General features: G+C 39.1%; 1 protein-coding gene across 3 annotated transcripts in view; it reads right to left on the minus strand.

Annotated features, from left to right (window-relative positions):
• AHCTF1 (AT-hook containing transcription factor 1) overlaps nucleotides 1-17,894 on the minus strand; it is a 56,814-nt gene that overhangs the window by 29,995 nt on the left and 8,925 nt on the right. For all 3 annotated transcript variants that reach the window (XM_074896883.1, XM_074896881.1, XM_074896882.1), the window contains 11 exons: nucleotides 14,025-14,205; nucleotides 13,035-13,242; nucleotides 11,693-11,809; nucleotides 10,632-10,716; nucleotides 7,474-7,624; nucleotides 4,267-4,399; nucleotides 3,998-4,179; nucleotides 3,470-3,531; nucleotides 2,451-2,579; nucleotides 264-354; nucleotides 91-180 (listed from right to left, as the gene is read on the minus strand). In XM_074896883.1, coding sequence (XP_074752984.1) covers nucleotides 91-180; nucleotides 264-354; nucleotides 2,451-2,579; nucleotides 3,470-3,531; nucleotides 3,998-4,179; nucleotides 4,267-4,399; nucleotides 7,474-7,624; nucleotides 10,632-10,716; nucleotides 11,693-11,809; nucleotides 13,035-13,242; nucleotides 14,025-14,205 — 1,429 coding nt within the window. The remainder of the gene's footprint in view (nucleotides 1-90; nucleotides 181-263; nucleotides 355-2,450; nucleotides 2,580-3,469; nucleotides 3,532-3,997; nucleotides 4,180-4,266; nucleotides 4,400-7,473; nucleotides 7,625-10,631; nucleotides 10,717-11,692; nucleotides 11,810-13,034; nucleotides 13,243-14,024; nucleotides 14,206-17,894) is intronic.

Here is a 17,894-nt window from a genome sequence, read left to right on the forward strand (position 1 = left end):
GTGTTCAATATCATATACTGGCAGATTGCTGAACAAACTCAAGTAGAAGGAATGATTTTATGTTTGCAGAATGGCTGCACTAGTACTCACATATTTGGTCCAATTCATCTTTTGCATAGATCACTTTGTTCCATGTCCACTCAAGAACAAACCGTAAATTAGCAGCAGAACTTGGCTGTTCTGTAAAAAAGAAAATAAAGATGAAATGAATCAACAATTTCAGGCTAAGAAATAGATAACAAAAGCAACAGAAGTAGTATTACCTTCAGATGTCCAGTGTTTAATGCATCCAGTCAGAAGTTCTAGAGAACCCGTCTGGACAGCAGCTGACAATACTGCTTCTAACTGCTCCTCCTAAGCATAACAGACAAAGTGAGAATCTTACATACTTCCAGCATCTGAACCATCCATCAACAGTAAGCATTTGTTTCTAACTGTATACTCATTCAGACATCACAAAGTCAATTAGTACACATGCAACTAATTCCACATTCTTTTTCTGAATTATAGCCACAGGCTGGACTGCTTGGTGGTCTGAGGAACACATTAAACTTTTCCTCTGACATTTCAACTTACTGAAGGTGAATTCTCATCTTTATTTGCATGCTTCTGCATCGGAGTCTCAATTGACTGTGTTCAAATTGACTATCTTCAGTAACATCCTCTACTAATACCCACTAAGCATTTTGTGCATCTAGGTTTGCCATCAAGAATGCATGAAGGGGACAGAACAAATACAACTACGCAATGGTTTTTTGCACAGAAACAGTGAAGCTAAGATCAATTAGCTTTCTAGACTATGAAGACAAGGCGGCATTCTGGCATCCAAACCAGTAAGTTACGTTTTTCTAAAAGGACAGAAAAGAAACGAAACATTTAAATTCTAATAGGCTTAAATTTTAGGCTGTTCAAATACTGTCCCTCACGGTAGTCCTTGAGAAGGGTAACGCACAGGTATGCACAGACACGCAATATTAAGTAGTAGCTTATTTCACCTGGTGTTCTGACATTCCTTCCAGGTGAAATGATCCTTCATAAAATTTTACTATTTTTCATTTGTTTGTTTTTTAAACCCATTCAAAAGTATCTTTCCTTTCTAGGTAAAATTATTACATTCAAAGCGATTGAATGTAATTCTACACATTAAAATACACATACGGTATTTTCCTCTTTTTCTGAAAATGGGTTTCAGACAAAGAAACACACCAAGTACTACTTATGGTGGCAAACAAAACTCCAAACCAAGCTTCTCAACCCTAATTCTGAATTTGGTCTTACTAACATTCAAAAGAAATCCTTGCTCAAATGTATAAACAAGTCTCTGAACAATAAAGTCACAATTCAGCAAAGGTTACTAAAACTTTCTTGATTTCCCAAGTTATTTCCAAACTGGACTTGACATGAGAAAAAAAATCTAATTTGAATGTAAGAGTCTGCACCAGGCTTGCAAAATAAGTAGACTATGGGCTAGGTCAACTTGCCAAGAAATTTACTGCAGCTAACACACTGTGCAGAAGCGTTCCTTGCCCTAACACACTTCCACAACTCTGGTGAAAGAGTCCAGTAGGCAGGAAGATGAGGGCAGTGGGAAGACCGACCTCCCCTTCCTACTCATTGCTCCACTGTTTACTGATCATTTTGCTTGGAACCTGTGGGGGTGAAGATGGGCTGCTCATCACAAGGGCTCCATCTCATGAAACTCTTCAGATGAGAGAGAAAGGCTGGTGCACTGCAAATGGAAAAACTATGACAAAGTGAGGTGAAGTCCCTGTGGTGGGATAAAGCAGATAGAAGGTAGCGGGTGTCCTGAGGTAAAGGTGATTAAGATGTGGCAGCAACAAGAGGGCAGTCTAAGAGGAGTAAATCAGGCTACTGTAGCACAAGGCAAAGGCTACAGAGGTCAAGATCTGCTTTGAGAGGCTACAGAAAAGCCTACTGGTGAAGGGAAAATGAGGGGAAGCAGTGATAAAATTGTCAGGTAGAGCTGACAACAGTAATTGTTTACCACAGCCCACTTCCTTGGAGCAAATGATCACGTACTGTTCCACAAGCGGACATCCGCGATAGATCGCATCTGAGTGAGACACCCCCACTGTCAGCTACTGCACTGAACCTGATGCTCTGAGAAACTGACGAGGATGAAGGTTGTCCTGAGGGAAAGATGGTCTGTGTGGCACGTGACCAGCACTCACTGCACACCTCCTTGTGTGTATTCGTGGCACAGAATTAATAGATGGATCTCTAAAAGACAGATCCATTAGGGCTGTTCCCAGTCAAACTCCATAGTCTGTATCTAAGAATACTATTGCTTCTGCTAACTGAAGTCAACACCTGCATTTCAGTCCAACTTGCAAATAATATGAACATCAGGTTATCATGTTCTGCAGCCTCTACAGCCCTCCCAGACATGATGAATGTATTTCCCCCTTGATTCACTGATATGCACTCACCTGACTCAGACTGGATGGCTGGACATCAATTAGTCTTGGAGACAGCAAACCAGCTACAAGACACCTATTGTAGCTATCATGAATGGCTTCACTTATTGAAGGACCAGATTTCTTCAAAAAATTCAAGGTCTGAAACATCAATCAAAAACTACAGATTAACACAGCATTATTATTCAACCACTAAGGTTCTGCCTAAACACTGAAATAGTATAAATGTTCACTGAAACTGTCAGAAAGCTTGCATTAGTAAAATGCTTTGGGTTAGCAATTTGAGTAAGCATTACTATGTAGAGTCTTAAACAGGGCAGCCAAACTAAAAAAGTGTCTAAAAAAAAAAACCCCAAACCCTGTAAAACAAAATATCAGCCCTTAAATATCAGCCTTAAAAGAGCAGCCCTTGAAATGCTTATTTAATTATTTTCTAGTTTTTCTGTCAATACACAGGTCTTCCTTCTTCCCTGAACACTGACACAAAATACATTCTATATAAGCCAAAACTAATACACAACTTCAAATCACACTTTGGATGACCCTTTCTATGCTTGTTTGTGCAGAAGCTGACTTACATTGAAAACATTCAGTGAGCTGAAGCTTACTTCAATTTTTCATTTTCTCCATTCTGTCCTTTTTCAAGTTAGTCAGGGATCAAAACCCTAACTCAAGACTACGCAAGCAGTTCTACTGATGGGTAATAAAGAAGTGGCAGCTTTCCCTGACTTTCACAACATCTTTGTTCTTGCTACTAGAGTAGCATTGTACTCCTTCCTAAACATTCAGTCCCTGTATTCCTTTCTAGACATCCAATCGTGCTTCAACAGGAGACAGTGGTAGTTTTACAGTTCCACGAGTAGACTGAAAAAATTCCCACTTGCATAAAACTGGCAGGATACAACTGCAATTATGCGTGTGAATGGGCAGGATGAGCATAAAATGGTCTCTGACACCAAAAGCAGTGAAATACAAAACTTGGAAAAGGTACATCTCTTGACATTCTCAATAAAGATATAGTAAAAGATCACCTCCTTCTGGAAGCCAGTGCAAGTCATATGAACAAGGCCGGAGTTCAGCAAGCACGTACCATCTGCAGAAACAACGAATGTTTGACAACGTTCCATATAGTCACAATGATGTTATAACCAGTTTACAGTTTCTAAATAGCAGTATCTGGAAAGATAGAACTGAGTGCCCAGTTTCTTCATCAGATCACTTACGAAGTTTTTTAAAAAAATAATTACTACCTGTAGAAATTTTATCTCTAGTGCAATTGCAGTGATGTGCTTTGAGCTTCAGTTCAAAGTCATTTCATTTTATAACCATCACTGCTTCCCACGCTACATTACAAAAGCAACGAAATCCCAAACACAGACCGTCAGGTACGTTTCACAATATTAAATACCACGATAGTACAATGTAATCAGAGTTGGGTTTGTGGGGGGTTGGGTTTTTTTGGTTTGGTTTTTGAATGACAAACAACGAACAAGAGAATCAGTAAATGGCATCTGACCTCAATTTAAGGTTATCACTATTAAATGAAGTGAAATACTTACCAAAATTATAGGTGCTTGGATTAAAAAACTGCTCAGGTGGTGGATAAGAAGGAGGAACTCCCCGACTTAGACTCCGCTCATGTACCAGAATATCCAAAATGACGTTTGGAGAAGTCATGCTTATTACAGTATCCAGGGACCATAACGCAAAATAAGGGCAATCATGAAGGAATTCTTCTGGCCTTAAAGAAAACAAGTGCATAAGCTAAGTACCGACTTTCAAATGAATTATTTGTAGGGATATTGAAAACAACTTAAGAAAAATCTACCTTAGTGAATCTGGCATTTGAGCATGATACCAGCGATTAATGTCAAATACACCCAAATAAGTAGATGGCTTTCCCTCACCATAAGTATTCACTTGCCAGCTGAAGATTGATACACTGGTGTCAGGAGATATTACTGTAAAAGACAAGACATTGTTTCTTACTTGTAGAAAATAGAAGGTATCTGATATTTTTAAAACACCACTTTCTCTTTTGGCTTAGTTCTGTTACATCACTCATGCAACACGACACTAAGAACGTAATAAAAAAAATTTATGGAATAGCAAAAATCTCTGTGATAGGTTTCAGTCATAATGCCCCTTTCTCTTTTTCAAAGTGTATCAGTTCCAAGCCAAATCAAATACACAATTATTAGCTCATTAAGTTTTCCATACATTAAGAGCTGAGCAAGACGTTTAACTAAATGAACAGTTTAGCAAAAAAATATACTAGGAACACATACATTGCTAATTTTAGAAAGCACACAAATAGTTATCATATACACTTGTATCACTCAGCCAGCATTATTAATTTCCAATAAATTCCAAGTTTTCAGAATGCCTCCCTTCCAGCTTATTCAGAATGAAAGAGAACAATTATCACACAAAATAAATACAAAAAGCCTAAATCCAACAAACAGGAAATGGAATAAAAATTTTAACATAAAACATTCACAGTGTTATACTGCAGTTCACCCAGTAAGTGGAATGGTCCATCTTCTCCGGGGAGAACACATTCTCTAGGTATAAGCAAAGTATATGGTATATCATTTACCCTAACAGAGTAAGGAACAAGAAGAGTTTATTTGGTAAAATGCTTCTCTGTTCTCCATTGAATTCATCATGACCGTTTAGGGATCCTCACAGAATTTACTGCTTCAGTGTGAACTCCTGTACCATTTCTGGTTTGTTAGCCACTGAAACTGCCTTTGAAGCTATCGATTATTTTCAGAATTCAGAAGACAACTTCATTGCTAGCCCCAACCCACATCCAACAGAAGCTCATGTGTTCCCAAAACTTCAATCCAACATTCTGAATAAAAGCTAATTAGAAACCATTAGAAAAACTGCAGGTATTTCTCTATGCCTCATTCTTTGTAAGGAGACAGAAAGGGTTTTTTTGCTTGAGTTTTGGTTTATGGTTTTTCTGGGGGCTTGGGGTGTGGCATTGTTTTTTTCTTTTTAACAAGTTTTTAGAAGGCACTCTCCTCAGAAACATGACACAACAGGAGAAAATCCACTTTCAGAACTTGTACGTGTTGGGACCTACTAGATCTAGAGAGGAAAAAAAGGTCAGGCAGATCACAGAATCATTTCAGTTGGAAAAGACCTTTTCGATCACCAGCTCCAACCATAAGCCTAACACTGTGTACTGGGTCTGGCTGAGCCAGAATTGGTTTTCCCCTCTAGCAGCCCTCAGGGTGCGGTGTTTTATGCTGGGAGCTGGCAGGGTGTTGATGGCACACTGGTGGTGTGGCTATTGCTGAGTAGTGCTTACACAGCACCAAGGCTCTTTCCAACATTTCCTCCCTGAGTGGGACAGGGTGGGCAAGATCCTGGGAGGGGACACATCCAGAACAGCTGACCCGAACTGACCAAAGGGATATTCCAGACCATATGACATCTGCTCAAGTATAAAGCTGGGAGAAAGGAGGAAGGGGGTGGGGGTCACCCTTGGTCCTCCGAGGCAACCACTACGTGTATTGGAGCCCTGCTTCCTGAGAAGGCCCGACATCGCCTCTTCATGAGACGCAGAGAACAAATCTGTTTTCTTTTTTGGCTTCCGCGTGTAAACCTTTGCTTCACTTTGCTTATATTAAAACTGCTTTTGTTTTACCCACAAGGGTTGGGTATTTTTCATATCTTATTTTCTTTCCCCTCTTTGCCCTGTTGAGAAAAAAGGGAGAAGGGGGGGGAAGTGATAAAGTGACTTGGTGAGTACCTGGCATTTAGCCAAGGTCACACCACCACACACTGCCAAGTCCATCACTAAACCATATCCTTAAGTGTCACATCTACACGTCTTTTCAATACCTCCAGGGATGGTGACTCAACTACTTCCCTGGGGAGCCTGTTCCAATGCTTGGCAACCCTTTTGGTGAAGAAACTTTTGCCAATATCCAGTCTAAACCTTCCCTGGCGCAATTTGAGGCCATTACCTCTTGTCCTATTGCTTGTTACTTGGTTAAAGAGACTCATCCCCAGCTCTCTGCAACCTCCTTTCAGGTAGCTGTAGAGGGCGATGAGGTCTCCCCTCAGCCTCCTCTTCTCCAGACTAAACACCCCCAGTTCCCTCAGCTGCTCCTCGTACGACCTGTGCTCCAGACCCTACACCAGCTTTGTTGCCCTTCTCTGGACACGCTCGAGTCACTCAATGTCCTTTTTGTAGTGAGGGGCCCAAAACTGAACACAGGAATCGAGGTGCAGCCTCACCAGTGTCAAGTACAGGGGTAAGATCACTTCCTTGTCCCTGCTGGCCATGCTGTTTCTGATACAAGTCAGGATACCACTGGCCTTCTTGGCCACCTGGGCACATGCTGGCTCCTGTTCAGCCAGCCCTCGACCCACAACCCCAGGTCCTTTTCCGCTGGGCCACTTTCCAGACACTCTTCCCCAAGCCTGCAGCACTGCTGGGGGTTGTTGTGACTCAAGTGCAGGACCCAGCACTTGGCCTTGCTGAATCTGATACCATTGGTCTCAGTCCATCGATCCAACCCATCCAGATCCCTCTGTAGAGCCTTCCCACCCCTGAGCAGATCAACATTCCTGCCCAACTTGATGTCATCTACAAACTTACTGAGGGTGCACTCTATCCCCTCGTCCAGATCACTGATAAAGATATTAAACAGAACTGGACCCAGTACTGAGCCCTCGGGAACACCACCTGACTGGCTGCCTAACACGTAGGTTTGAATAGCAAAAAAAAAGATTCAGGTCACATTCCTAAGTAATGGAGAGAATGATCTTATCATTCCAAGAAGACAGCTGGAGGAATAAAATGACTGACAAACATTATACAGGTGACCCTACCATACACTGCTATAGCAAGTCAACAAGCATAAAATAAAACCTAATCTTTTCCTTTAAAGAGTCCCACATAAATTAAGCATACAATTTTTCTTTTTAAGTAGGCCTAAAGGCTTTATTGCTTAGCTTGCAAAACTTTTTTTTTTTTTTTTTTAAATAACCAAACATGGACATTAGAACAAACCTTCATTAACACTATCCTCTCTGTCAACATGGTTGCGAAATTTTTCTATGGTCTGACAGCTGAGTAATTTGGTATTGCTGGTCTGTCCTCTCAAGGGAAAGACTCCACCCGTGAGATCTAAACTGTACCTTTCGTCACAGTATTCCAAACCCTGGGGAAAAAATAAAAGAAGAGGGAAAATCAATTTTGAGATAAAAACATACATTATACCTAAATACAAGAGAATGTCTATCTCTAATATAATATGCATATTATATTGTGCATTTCCTATGAGCTTATTTCTGAGGGCAATTAGAAACTACATTTGGCATGCAAGTGAATCAAGTGTCAAACCATAAAGGGATTAGTTTAGTTGTAAAGGCCAAAATTTAGTATTTCCCTAGGTAAAGTTTGCTCTGAAGCATGCACAATTCACTCTATCGTATCAAGTAACTTTGGAAATAACAGATATGTGCAGAATAGATAATAAAAACTGAAACAATCTCTTTGAAAAACTAGAATGAAGCATAAGAATCTCATTTTTATTATAGAAGGAATAAACACTAAAACCAATTGATAGTAAAAGATGTTGTCCTGAATGAAAGGCCACCATTCCAAAAGACAATTTCATCAGATCAAGTACTAAAACTCCATAAACCCATCAGAGATTTATGTTAATGACTAGAAATTTCCTCTTATTCACATATAAAGAGCCAGTCTCCCTCAAAGCCAGGGTAGAGGGGGAAAGGGAAAATAGTATCAAACAATTCCTGCCTAAGACAACTTCTGAAGTAAAGCACTACATTTTAAATTTTCCACACTGGGGAAAGCAAATCCATGTTAGGGAACTCCAGTGTACAGAAGATGTGAATTACTTTATTGACCACTAAAACGCGAAGATAGTTTTCAAACAAGATGCACTGGTCAGACCCTGATATGCAAGTAGAGGCTGTATACTCTGTCCATCCGCAAGCATTGTGTGTAGGACAAAGGCAAGGTTGTGCTTCATGACCATGACTGGAAGCACTAGTCTTAGCAACTGCTGAGATGGTATAAAAAAGATCTTTGAAAGCATAACTTCAACATACCACTAGATTAATTACTTGAGCACAGACTTAAACCAGCCTTGAAGGCGGAAGAGAAACAAGTTTGATGCTCACTTACAAAAATACAGTGCCACATGTTCCATTAGTCCTATTTGTGACTATTTTATTTACCACAATACAAAGTCAAAGATGTGCCATTCCATAGCCTCAAATCCGATTCCTGGAACGTAAAGCACTGCTGTAGTGGACAAGTCTTTCAAGCTCCTGTGAACTCTGGTCAATGAACAAGGGTCAACTCTTGATTCCTCCTTGTTTACTCAAACTGGGCCTGGCAATTGAGAACGCTTACATTTTCTGCCACAGAAGAGGGACAAGAAACTTGACTCAGCCAGTCATGTAGGCAGACAGCCATGTAGCACTGTCCAATCTGTGACTATAAGGAAGTGTTCTGAGACTAAAAAGTGTCCCCCGTAGAGCACAGATCCTGTCCTAATGCATCTTTGGGGTCAGGGGATATGTTTTGGGCAGTTTTTTGGCAGTAGGTGTCATCAGGTCTTGGTACAAAGCTACATGTGTAAGTGGCTCATCTGGAAGCTAGCTGAAGAATCTGACTTTTCTCCCCAGAGGATCCAGCTTTTTATCTCTTCAACTACCTTTTAAGATTGGGTCCTGTTTCAATCTTCCACAACACTCATCACAGGGAAGGAGAAACAGCAGGGGAGTAAAACATCTCAAATCCAGAGACTGGTACCTGACACCTCTTATAAGCCTGGGAACATACTAGTGGCTGCATAGTCTGTAGAGGGTCAAAAGTCTTACATTTACTACACCACAGCTTTCTCAGGTCACAAACACAACGTCATTTAATCACTTTGTGTGCTTTTTCAAAAAAGCGCCAATCGCAGTTTCTAGTAGACTCATTCTTAAAGGCTGCTGAAACATTTCAATGCAATTAGGGTGCTCTGTTCCTCTAGTGCACTGTCATAAAAAAACTACACATAAAGAGATGACATCCATATTTAGAACACGCTGAATCCCTTGAAGATATTTCTACTTTGTCACTATGAGAGATAATACATTTTAAACACAACCTCTTCCAAACATTTTGTCTTTATCTATTCAAAAGCAACACTTACAAATAAGGAGCTTTCCTATACATAAGGAAAAAGGTCAAAAATTAAACTCAGTCAAAAAATTCAAAGTGCACAGTTCCTATAAAAACAGAGTAAGTACCGCAATACAAAAATCAGCCCTATTTCATTCTGTAACTATTGAGAATATGCAAGTAAAGTACCAAAATAGGAGGAAAGAATTGTTCTGTATTAAGATTACTTTTGTGAAAGAGTTCCAAGCATACTGATGAATCAAAATATACAGCATACAGATGCATCTTCTATCTGTTAGATATCTGAGATCTAATGATACCTCATCCATATTTTAAACACTTCATCTTTGGAGCAAGTTCTAAAAATTTACGTACACTCTTCTGACCACATCACACCACTGTTTTCTGTATTTACGTATTTGTGTGGCTTTAAAAGTAGATTTCATAGGTAACCCAGCCAAGGAGTGAGTTATCTTTACAGCTGCTAAGTTTCAGGATCAACGCTTAAGAGACACTGCACATACACTTAATTTAAAGTCCGGCTGACAGAGTGCAAAAGAAAAACAAAAATAGAATACTGAACATCAGAAGAGAATAAAGCTCTACGGCTGTATTTTAAGAAAGGGAGACAGATAGAAGCTTATTCAAGTTTGCAGATTGGTTAAACAAAGCTATGCAAAGCCCTATCTTCTCTTCCTATATGCAATTAATTTGGTGTTTCAATTAAGAATCATTTTATTTTTAAAAGCTGCTTCCTCTTCAGGAATTGAATTTATATGGGCTTGCTGCAGATTAATCTAGCTGGAACACACAACGCTGCAGTATAAAATTGTATGATTTGTTTTCAAACCTATGGACAAAGGCAACGCCTTTGCAAGAACGCCTTCTTTGCAAGAAGACTCAGCAAAAGATTTTTATTTTTAGTCAGCTCTGAATTTTGATGGTAAATATCAACCCAGCCAACTTAACTGATACTCACGTAGAAAAAAAAAAAAAATTTTATCTTTCCACATACATGCACACCTTACCTCATACATGACCTGTCCTGATGTCAAGCGTTTTCTGTCACCAAATGCTAACTGCAGCAGATGTAAACTCACAACATCACCTTCACTGAAAAAGGTATAAATTAGGAAATTTGATTACAAAGCTGCTTTATAGTCCTCATTATCATTTCATTAGATCTAGACTGAAGTTTTCTTATAGCATGCTCTTGCTGAAAAGTAAAACACCACTTTCCAAAACATGAGAACTCGTCACATTTAGCTGCTAAAACACAAAGGAGGAAATGTTAATACTAACAGGTTCAGGGGCAAATGCTAACCATGCAATCTGAAAGCTTTAATAGGTTGTATAGACTAAAAATTGTTGGAAATAGTCCTTCACAGTGAAGGGTTCTCAGCCAAAACGGCTTCAAATCCAAACTTAAAAGATTGACACTCTAGAACGGCTGAGCTGATTCAGTAGCTTGCTGATGCTAAAACAGAAAAATCCACCTCCCCTTCCCTCGCCTACAAAGGTCCTGTCCCTCTTTTTCATACACTGCCCCTTTCCACAGTCTGATTTGATTCATTAGCCCAGCAGGAAACTATCGACTTCTTTGCTGAACAGGGATCATTTTCTGCTAGGTGAGCTGAACTGGCTCATGAAGGCTCCAGAGACTGCTGAAGCTGGCACAAGGTAATCGGCAAAGCTGTCACCTCCCTCCTTTTGGGGCAGCAGGCTGTTGTATCGGCACATTTAGTGTTACAGATCTGCAGCTTCAACTACTTTCAATAGTATTTTAATACCATGGTGCGAATATCAAACAAATCATGAAGCAGTCATCAGGAAATGAAGAAAATCATTTAAGAATGCAAGCACAAAAATACAGCCACTGTTGCTTTGCCTTCTTTCAGGAGGCAGGCAGGAGATAGTAGGTCCCTCTTCACATCTGTTAAATCTTGTAAAAATTGCATTGTAAGCTTAACACCTTCCATAACTGAGCCAATCTTCTGCACAGCTAAATAAACTAAACAAATATATATGTATCAACTGTATGCCAACAAATATTTTTTTTTGAAGTGCCATATATTAAGTTTTTATTCACCTTTCTTGTGTAGACTGAACAGCCCACAAGTAGCAACAATTGCGAGGATCATTTTCAGGCTCTTGAAAAGTAACGGCATAGACAGGAATCCTTCCTCCTTCAAGCTGAGAGTGGTGCCTACAAGTTTTTAAAAAAAAAAAAAAGGTGAGCCTAGTGGCCCGGTTTGTAGAAGGGAAGAAGCATCTTCTGAGAAAAGAGCACCGTATGTGTTTATCCTCAAAGTACATAGATCATACTTCCATCTCAAACAAGTGAGTCAAGGAAGTGACTACTTTTTACGCAACAGTCAAGAGATGAGGAAATTACTGTCCATCAAATGGAATAACCTGGGTTCATGTCCTCCTCTGACTGAGGAGAAGGAGGAACATAAATGATTACTTCAGCTGCCAGCTGACTGTTCTAACTGCCGTAGCCTACTTCAGTACTGAACTTCAAATGCAGCATATCTTCTGAACACTACAAACCAGCACCAAACAGAAGTAGTTTCTCACTTCTTGGATTATGTAAAGCATTTTTCTTCCAGACTTCTGAACCTTATTTGTACCTTCACAATCCATTCTGGCCACCTAATTATTCCTCCACTGTCTATTTAGGCATTCAACAGTTTCTGGCAAGTCACTGTGGATTTGCTGAAGTGAATCCCTATCTGAATTTGGTCAAATATTTAAAGTGAGATTGCTGTTTGGCAGATTTAAAATAATCTCTTAATTTTTCTATTCCTTCTAAATTTACATGTCCCTTATTTCAAAGAGTTTCATGCAAACTTTCATTCACATGCATTGTTGTCTTGGAATGGGTCACTTCCCTATTTCAGTCACGGCTGAAACATAGGAAAGAATATATATTCAGGCACAGATCAGCTACTGATTCTTCATGTCTCTCTAGTATCATCTTGGGACACTTTACAAATATTGTCACCAAAATCACGCTATTAACATACTTAAGCCTTTCAATATGTATGTCCTCATTGCAGTAACTGGTTCTGAAAAATCATTCCTAAAACCTGTTTGTGCAAAATACCGTTTTCACTGATTATCACCGATAGAAGAAACTGTCTTATAAAAATCAGCTCTATCACATCCTAAGTGCTTGACATAATTGCTCAATTCCTCAATTTCCACAGGCACAATGAGAAAAAAATCCCAGTCCACTGGGGAGAAGGAAGTCCACTTAATCCATGTATGACTTAATAGTTCTGTCAGAAGAGGTTTTCTAAACATGCCAAGATTATACTCAAAATTTCAGTCCCTGAAACAGTTCTCTTCAAACTAACATACTTCCTTCAGCAAAAAATTGAGACCCCTGCACCTCCAGGCACGGCCAAGTGTGAAGGCCTACTTACTCCCTCTTCAAAGTTTTCATGTTCCATAGTGACAGGTAGCCATCTGAAAAACCCACAGTGAGCTGATTGCTTCTGCTTATGAAGCACAGGGTTGATATTGCTGTTCCAGAAGGATTTTGTAATTGAAAACAGAGATGCCTCCCTTCTCTGGTCACAGCTTCTCTTCTTTGTGGAACTTCAGCAGGAATTCTAGTGACAACTTCTAGATCTACACACACAAAAAAACAATGCAAGGAATTAATGTGTTACGTTATTTAGGTTGCATTTTCAACACTGACATGAGAACACATGTAATCCAGTTCTACCATCCCAGGCAAAATACCCATTTATACAACACTTGTTTTGCCATTTCCATTTTGCACGTATTCAAAGAACATTAAGAACTCTCTGATGGGACAGGTATTCTCCCACGTATTTCAAAACCAGGAAGAAGTGTAACCTTCAGAGACAAATTCTGCTTGGACTCTCTAAATCAGGAGTTCATCATGAGGCTATCTGAAGTGCCATCAACTCCTGAAGCCACTGTTGTAATAGCTGGAACAGCATATGCCATCTGAATACATAAATTGGATATATCATTCATCCAAATGTATAATTTTGTTAAGTCGGGATTTATTTCAAAAAACAAGCCTAAAATTGCCTCAAGTCAATTAACACAAGCAGAAGAACATTCCCAAGAAATAGAACACTGCCGACACAACTTCCTGTCAGGCAGCTGCACTGACTCAGATGGTAAAACTCCTACACCTCACTGGTAAGAACCACAGGGACACAGGGATTGTGGTGGGAGGAAGGCACTGTAACATTAGCAGGAGTATTAAACCACTCCCATTTTAATGAGTTCAGGAGTATACGATTTCAAACCACCACCTGTAATCAGCAGTCATCAACGTCTGCACACTAGTATCTTCAAAGTGGGATGAACAGTGCTTATTTAAAAGACACAAGGCTTCTTCCTTTCAAATTCAAGTTTAAAAACTGCAAGCTTACCTGATGCTTCTACTTCATTCTGACTGCAAGATAGATCATCCAAACAAAGGTCAACCAGAAGTAGGTGACCAACATCTGTAGCCACTGCTGCCACTCCAAAGAGCCATCGCAGACTCTGATGTAGGTGCCGAGTACTCACACTGGCTCCTCCATGATTAGTTATAGGTTCGATAGCAGTTACCTACAGGAAAACTACAAGTTAATATTTAAGCTGTTTGACAAGCTAAACAGAAGTCATTCAAAAGTGAAGCCAGAAGTAGGACATCAGAAACAGGAAAGTAAATACAGAATCGTAAGACTTAAAAACAAAGCATTGTTACCAATTGTATCAAGAAAAAAGAAAAAAAAAACCACCCTGTACAAAAATTTCTCACTGCTTTCCATTCACTAGGTCTCCCACAGTTATTTAACTGAATCAACTTCAGCTTAAATGGTACATTCTATTATTACAGCTTACCAATTTTCCTTTCCTACTTGGAAATAATTAAGTCTAAGAAAACACATCAAATCAGGTATAGGCAAGAAACTTCATCATATTTAAAGCACCTAAGGAAAAGAGACAAAACTCAATCTAGCTCTCCCACTGCTCACAGCCCATAAGCACTGGGATGCAGTCTATGTCTTCTCTGGCAAACAGGTATTAGGATAAATCATGGCTGTAAGTCACACAAGGCAGCGGTCAAGTTGCATGGTAGACACATTTCCACAGGAATGAAACGTGCTTAGAAAGTGTTGAAGGGAGATACTGACTTAGTAAAATATACTCTAGTCCTCATTTAGAATAAAGATAACAATGAGATAAAGTAAAAAAAGTTTTACATGCACACCAGCAATGTTAACAAAAATTTGGAAAGCCAGCTGAAAACAACGGGAAAAGAACAGCAGCTTGTTAGATAAAAAGCTAACTCCAACTAAGGAAGAAGCGCACGCTGCTCCTTAACATGCGAAGCAGTCCGCATGCAACTTTATTGCAAGGTGAAGACAGACCTTTCAGCACCTGCAACACATCCCAGGACAACACTGACTGCTATAGCAGAGGTACAAGCACACGAAGACTCCTGCACTACAGCTATACAACAGAAGAAGAGAGGCTATTGTTTAGCCTTCTTACAAAATGCAACACAATGAAAACAGGAAGCTTTACAGCAACAACAAAGTTTTACATGAAAATAAAAACGTGAGTATCACAAGGGAGTCTAGTTTTCGAGACATAGTTTTTGACCCCCTGAGGTGGAGAAAAATAACCAAACCCCTAAGCCCCAAAGTTTTCTCCTCTCCCATTTCAAGCACCTGCTACAACTACACTGCCTGGCAACCTACTACACAATTTACCTTTCATCTTGGTCACAAGAATTCTTATCTCATAAGTACCTACAGTCATTTAAACAACTCATTTTGTTTCAGATTTCCTCTAAATCAAATTAAATGTCCCATCTTCTTGGCTACTTGAAGGACTATGGAAAGCACTTTGATTATTTGAATTCTTGCTGCTCCAAGTCTTGACAACTGCTACAAGGAAAGCAGAAATACTGCACACATCTTGCTGCAGAATTAGACAAAGTTCAAGTGTTGCTTCTAAGTGCTTTTCCTTTTTAAGATTTATTTCATTGTACAACTGGCTCCACATGAATCCTTTCCACTTTTGGATATACAGTCTTCCAAAAAGGTTTCCCGGTTTTAACACTTCAATTTTCCATGTAGAAGCTCCTGAAACTGCCTATTTTTCCATCACGCTATGCACTGGCTTTTCATATTCCCTTAGACTACTGCCAACTCATTCTGGGAATGAACAAAGGAAACTTTTCTCAGCTCACTGAATCTGAATGCTACCCTTCTGCCTACTACAAACCAGGAAAATTTGTGAAAATACCGTTCAATAGTTCTGAAACAGACAACCATTATAAGCCAATTTAATATAATTAATATTTTAAATTCAGATTTGCTTTTACAAGAATCCCATTCAAATAATACTCCATTAACACTTTGAGTTTTCTGCTGCGTTTCACGTGTATATCCAGAGGACAGTGAGAGATGCTCCCACACACTAAAAAAATTATGCCAAAATTCTTTCTAAGCCTGTGAGTTTGGGTTTTTTTTTTTAACTCATTTCTTTACTCAATGAATGATTACACATCTACTCTCACACTAAAAGGCAGGCATACAGTCACTATAAATACCCTGTATTAATACACTAATGGCTTCACACGATGGACCAGACTTACTCTAAGTTAGTGTTAACCTCTACAATTTAGTTGTCCACAGGAGATATAGCCACATGAAAAACAGTCCAAAAATTCAGGTGCTCATTAAAGCCTTAAAATGGGAATGACAAAAACTGTGGAAAATGATGTTAAGAATAGATCTGCATTTTACTTTTAAAAATAATCAGTGTGAAAATCAGAGAAACATTCAGGCAGATTAAAAACACATTATTACATAATGTATAATTAGGAAGTACGAGTTACAAAATAAATTCAAAATCTACGGACAGTGGCCAAATGCAGGTTTTATCTACTTGTTTTTGTTTCCCCTTAATCCCACTCACAACTTCAAAGTTAACAGTCCAACCAGCAATACCTGTGTCCTGTCTATGTGGAACTAACTCATCCAGTAGCAAAGAGATAGGAAGCAAAATGAAAGAACAGACCCAATGTGCTTGTAATCCAGAGCATTCAGGGCATAAGAGCAAACACTCAGATAAGCTTTGGCTTCATTCCAAAATTCACAACCTTCATCACACAACAGCCAACTTTCCCCTCCAAGGCTTCTTCATATTTTCTCCTGAACCGCTGTTTTATGGTATAGAAAAACTCCCTAATACAACCAAGAACTATGTTCGATTTCAAATCACTTCTGTAGACACAGATTCCATAGGTGACATGTTCATTCTTAACCTTTCCTTTTCCTGTTCCCAGCTTACTTATATTTAAGAACTAAAACTTAGCAAAGCTGTGCCATTTTCCACAAACATAAGTGTATAATCAATAAGTAAGTTATGTCAGCACACGGCTTGCCTTTCCATCTAAACTGTAGGATTTCTCATGATAGGCAAACTAACAGTGGAGTATCAACCCAACTCCTGTCTTTAGAAACTACCACAATACAAATGCTTACTACTAGTAACCACACTGTGGCATTACAAAGAAAATGTCACCTGTATTCGAGCAAGTAAAACCAAATCACATTATGGAGAGCTGAGTAATAAATACATATTTATTTGTTGCAGATTCTAAGAGATGATAAAAATATAGTGCATCTTGATGTTCTATCAGCTTACGCTGTTTCTTGTTCACATTAAGATAATGATACTAAGAGGCATCACATCATTTGAGCTTATGGGTTATAGAAGACAGAAAAATTAGTAACGCTACACTAGTTCACATAAACACAATATTCCATAAGCAGAGAATCAAGGACTGCAGATGCAAAGTCAAGCTCTCGATAATCCATCAGATAACTCACTAAAAGCTCTTTTGTCGTATCCTAAGTCAACATAACAATCTGTTCTGCTCTAAAGTCACCTGCTTGCTAGTCTGACATTCATGGGAATGGGCCTAAATCATTTACAGCACAACTATGGACGTTTGAGATATTTTAAAGACAGCATTTCTAACAGAAATAAACCATTTAGGAAATGTATGTTCCAGAGACTTTAAAGAGGGGTGGGGTTTTTTTCCTTTTCACTCACACACAAAAAGTTCATTTTCAATGCCTTTTTGTTTAAGTGGAGAATTAGGTAACTATGTGCTCTACAGTAAAAACAGAAAATTGTTTTACTATCAGTAAACTCAAAAGATAATGGTACCGTTAAGCCCAAGATTTTCCATCAAGGCTCTCCTGACTATATACTCTAAAATGACAGAATGCTAA

Source organism: Athene noctua, chromosome 1, assembly GCF_965140245.1.
Source record: "Athene noctua chromosome 1, bAthNoc1.hap1.1, whole genome shotgun sequence".
Classification (NCBI taxonomy): Eukaryota; Metazoa; Chordata; class Aves; order Strigiformes; family Strigidae; genus Athene; species Athene noctua.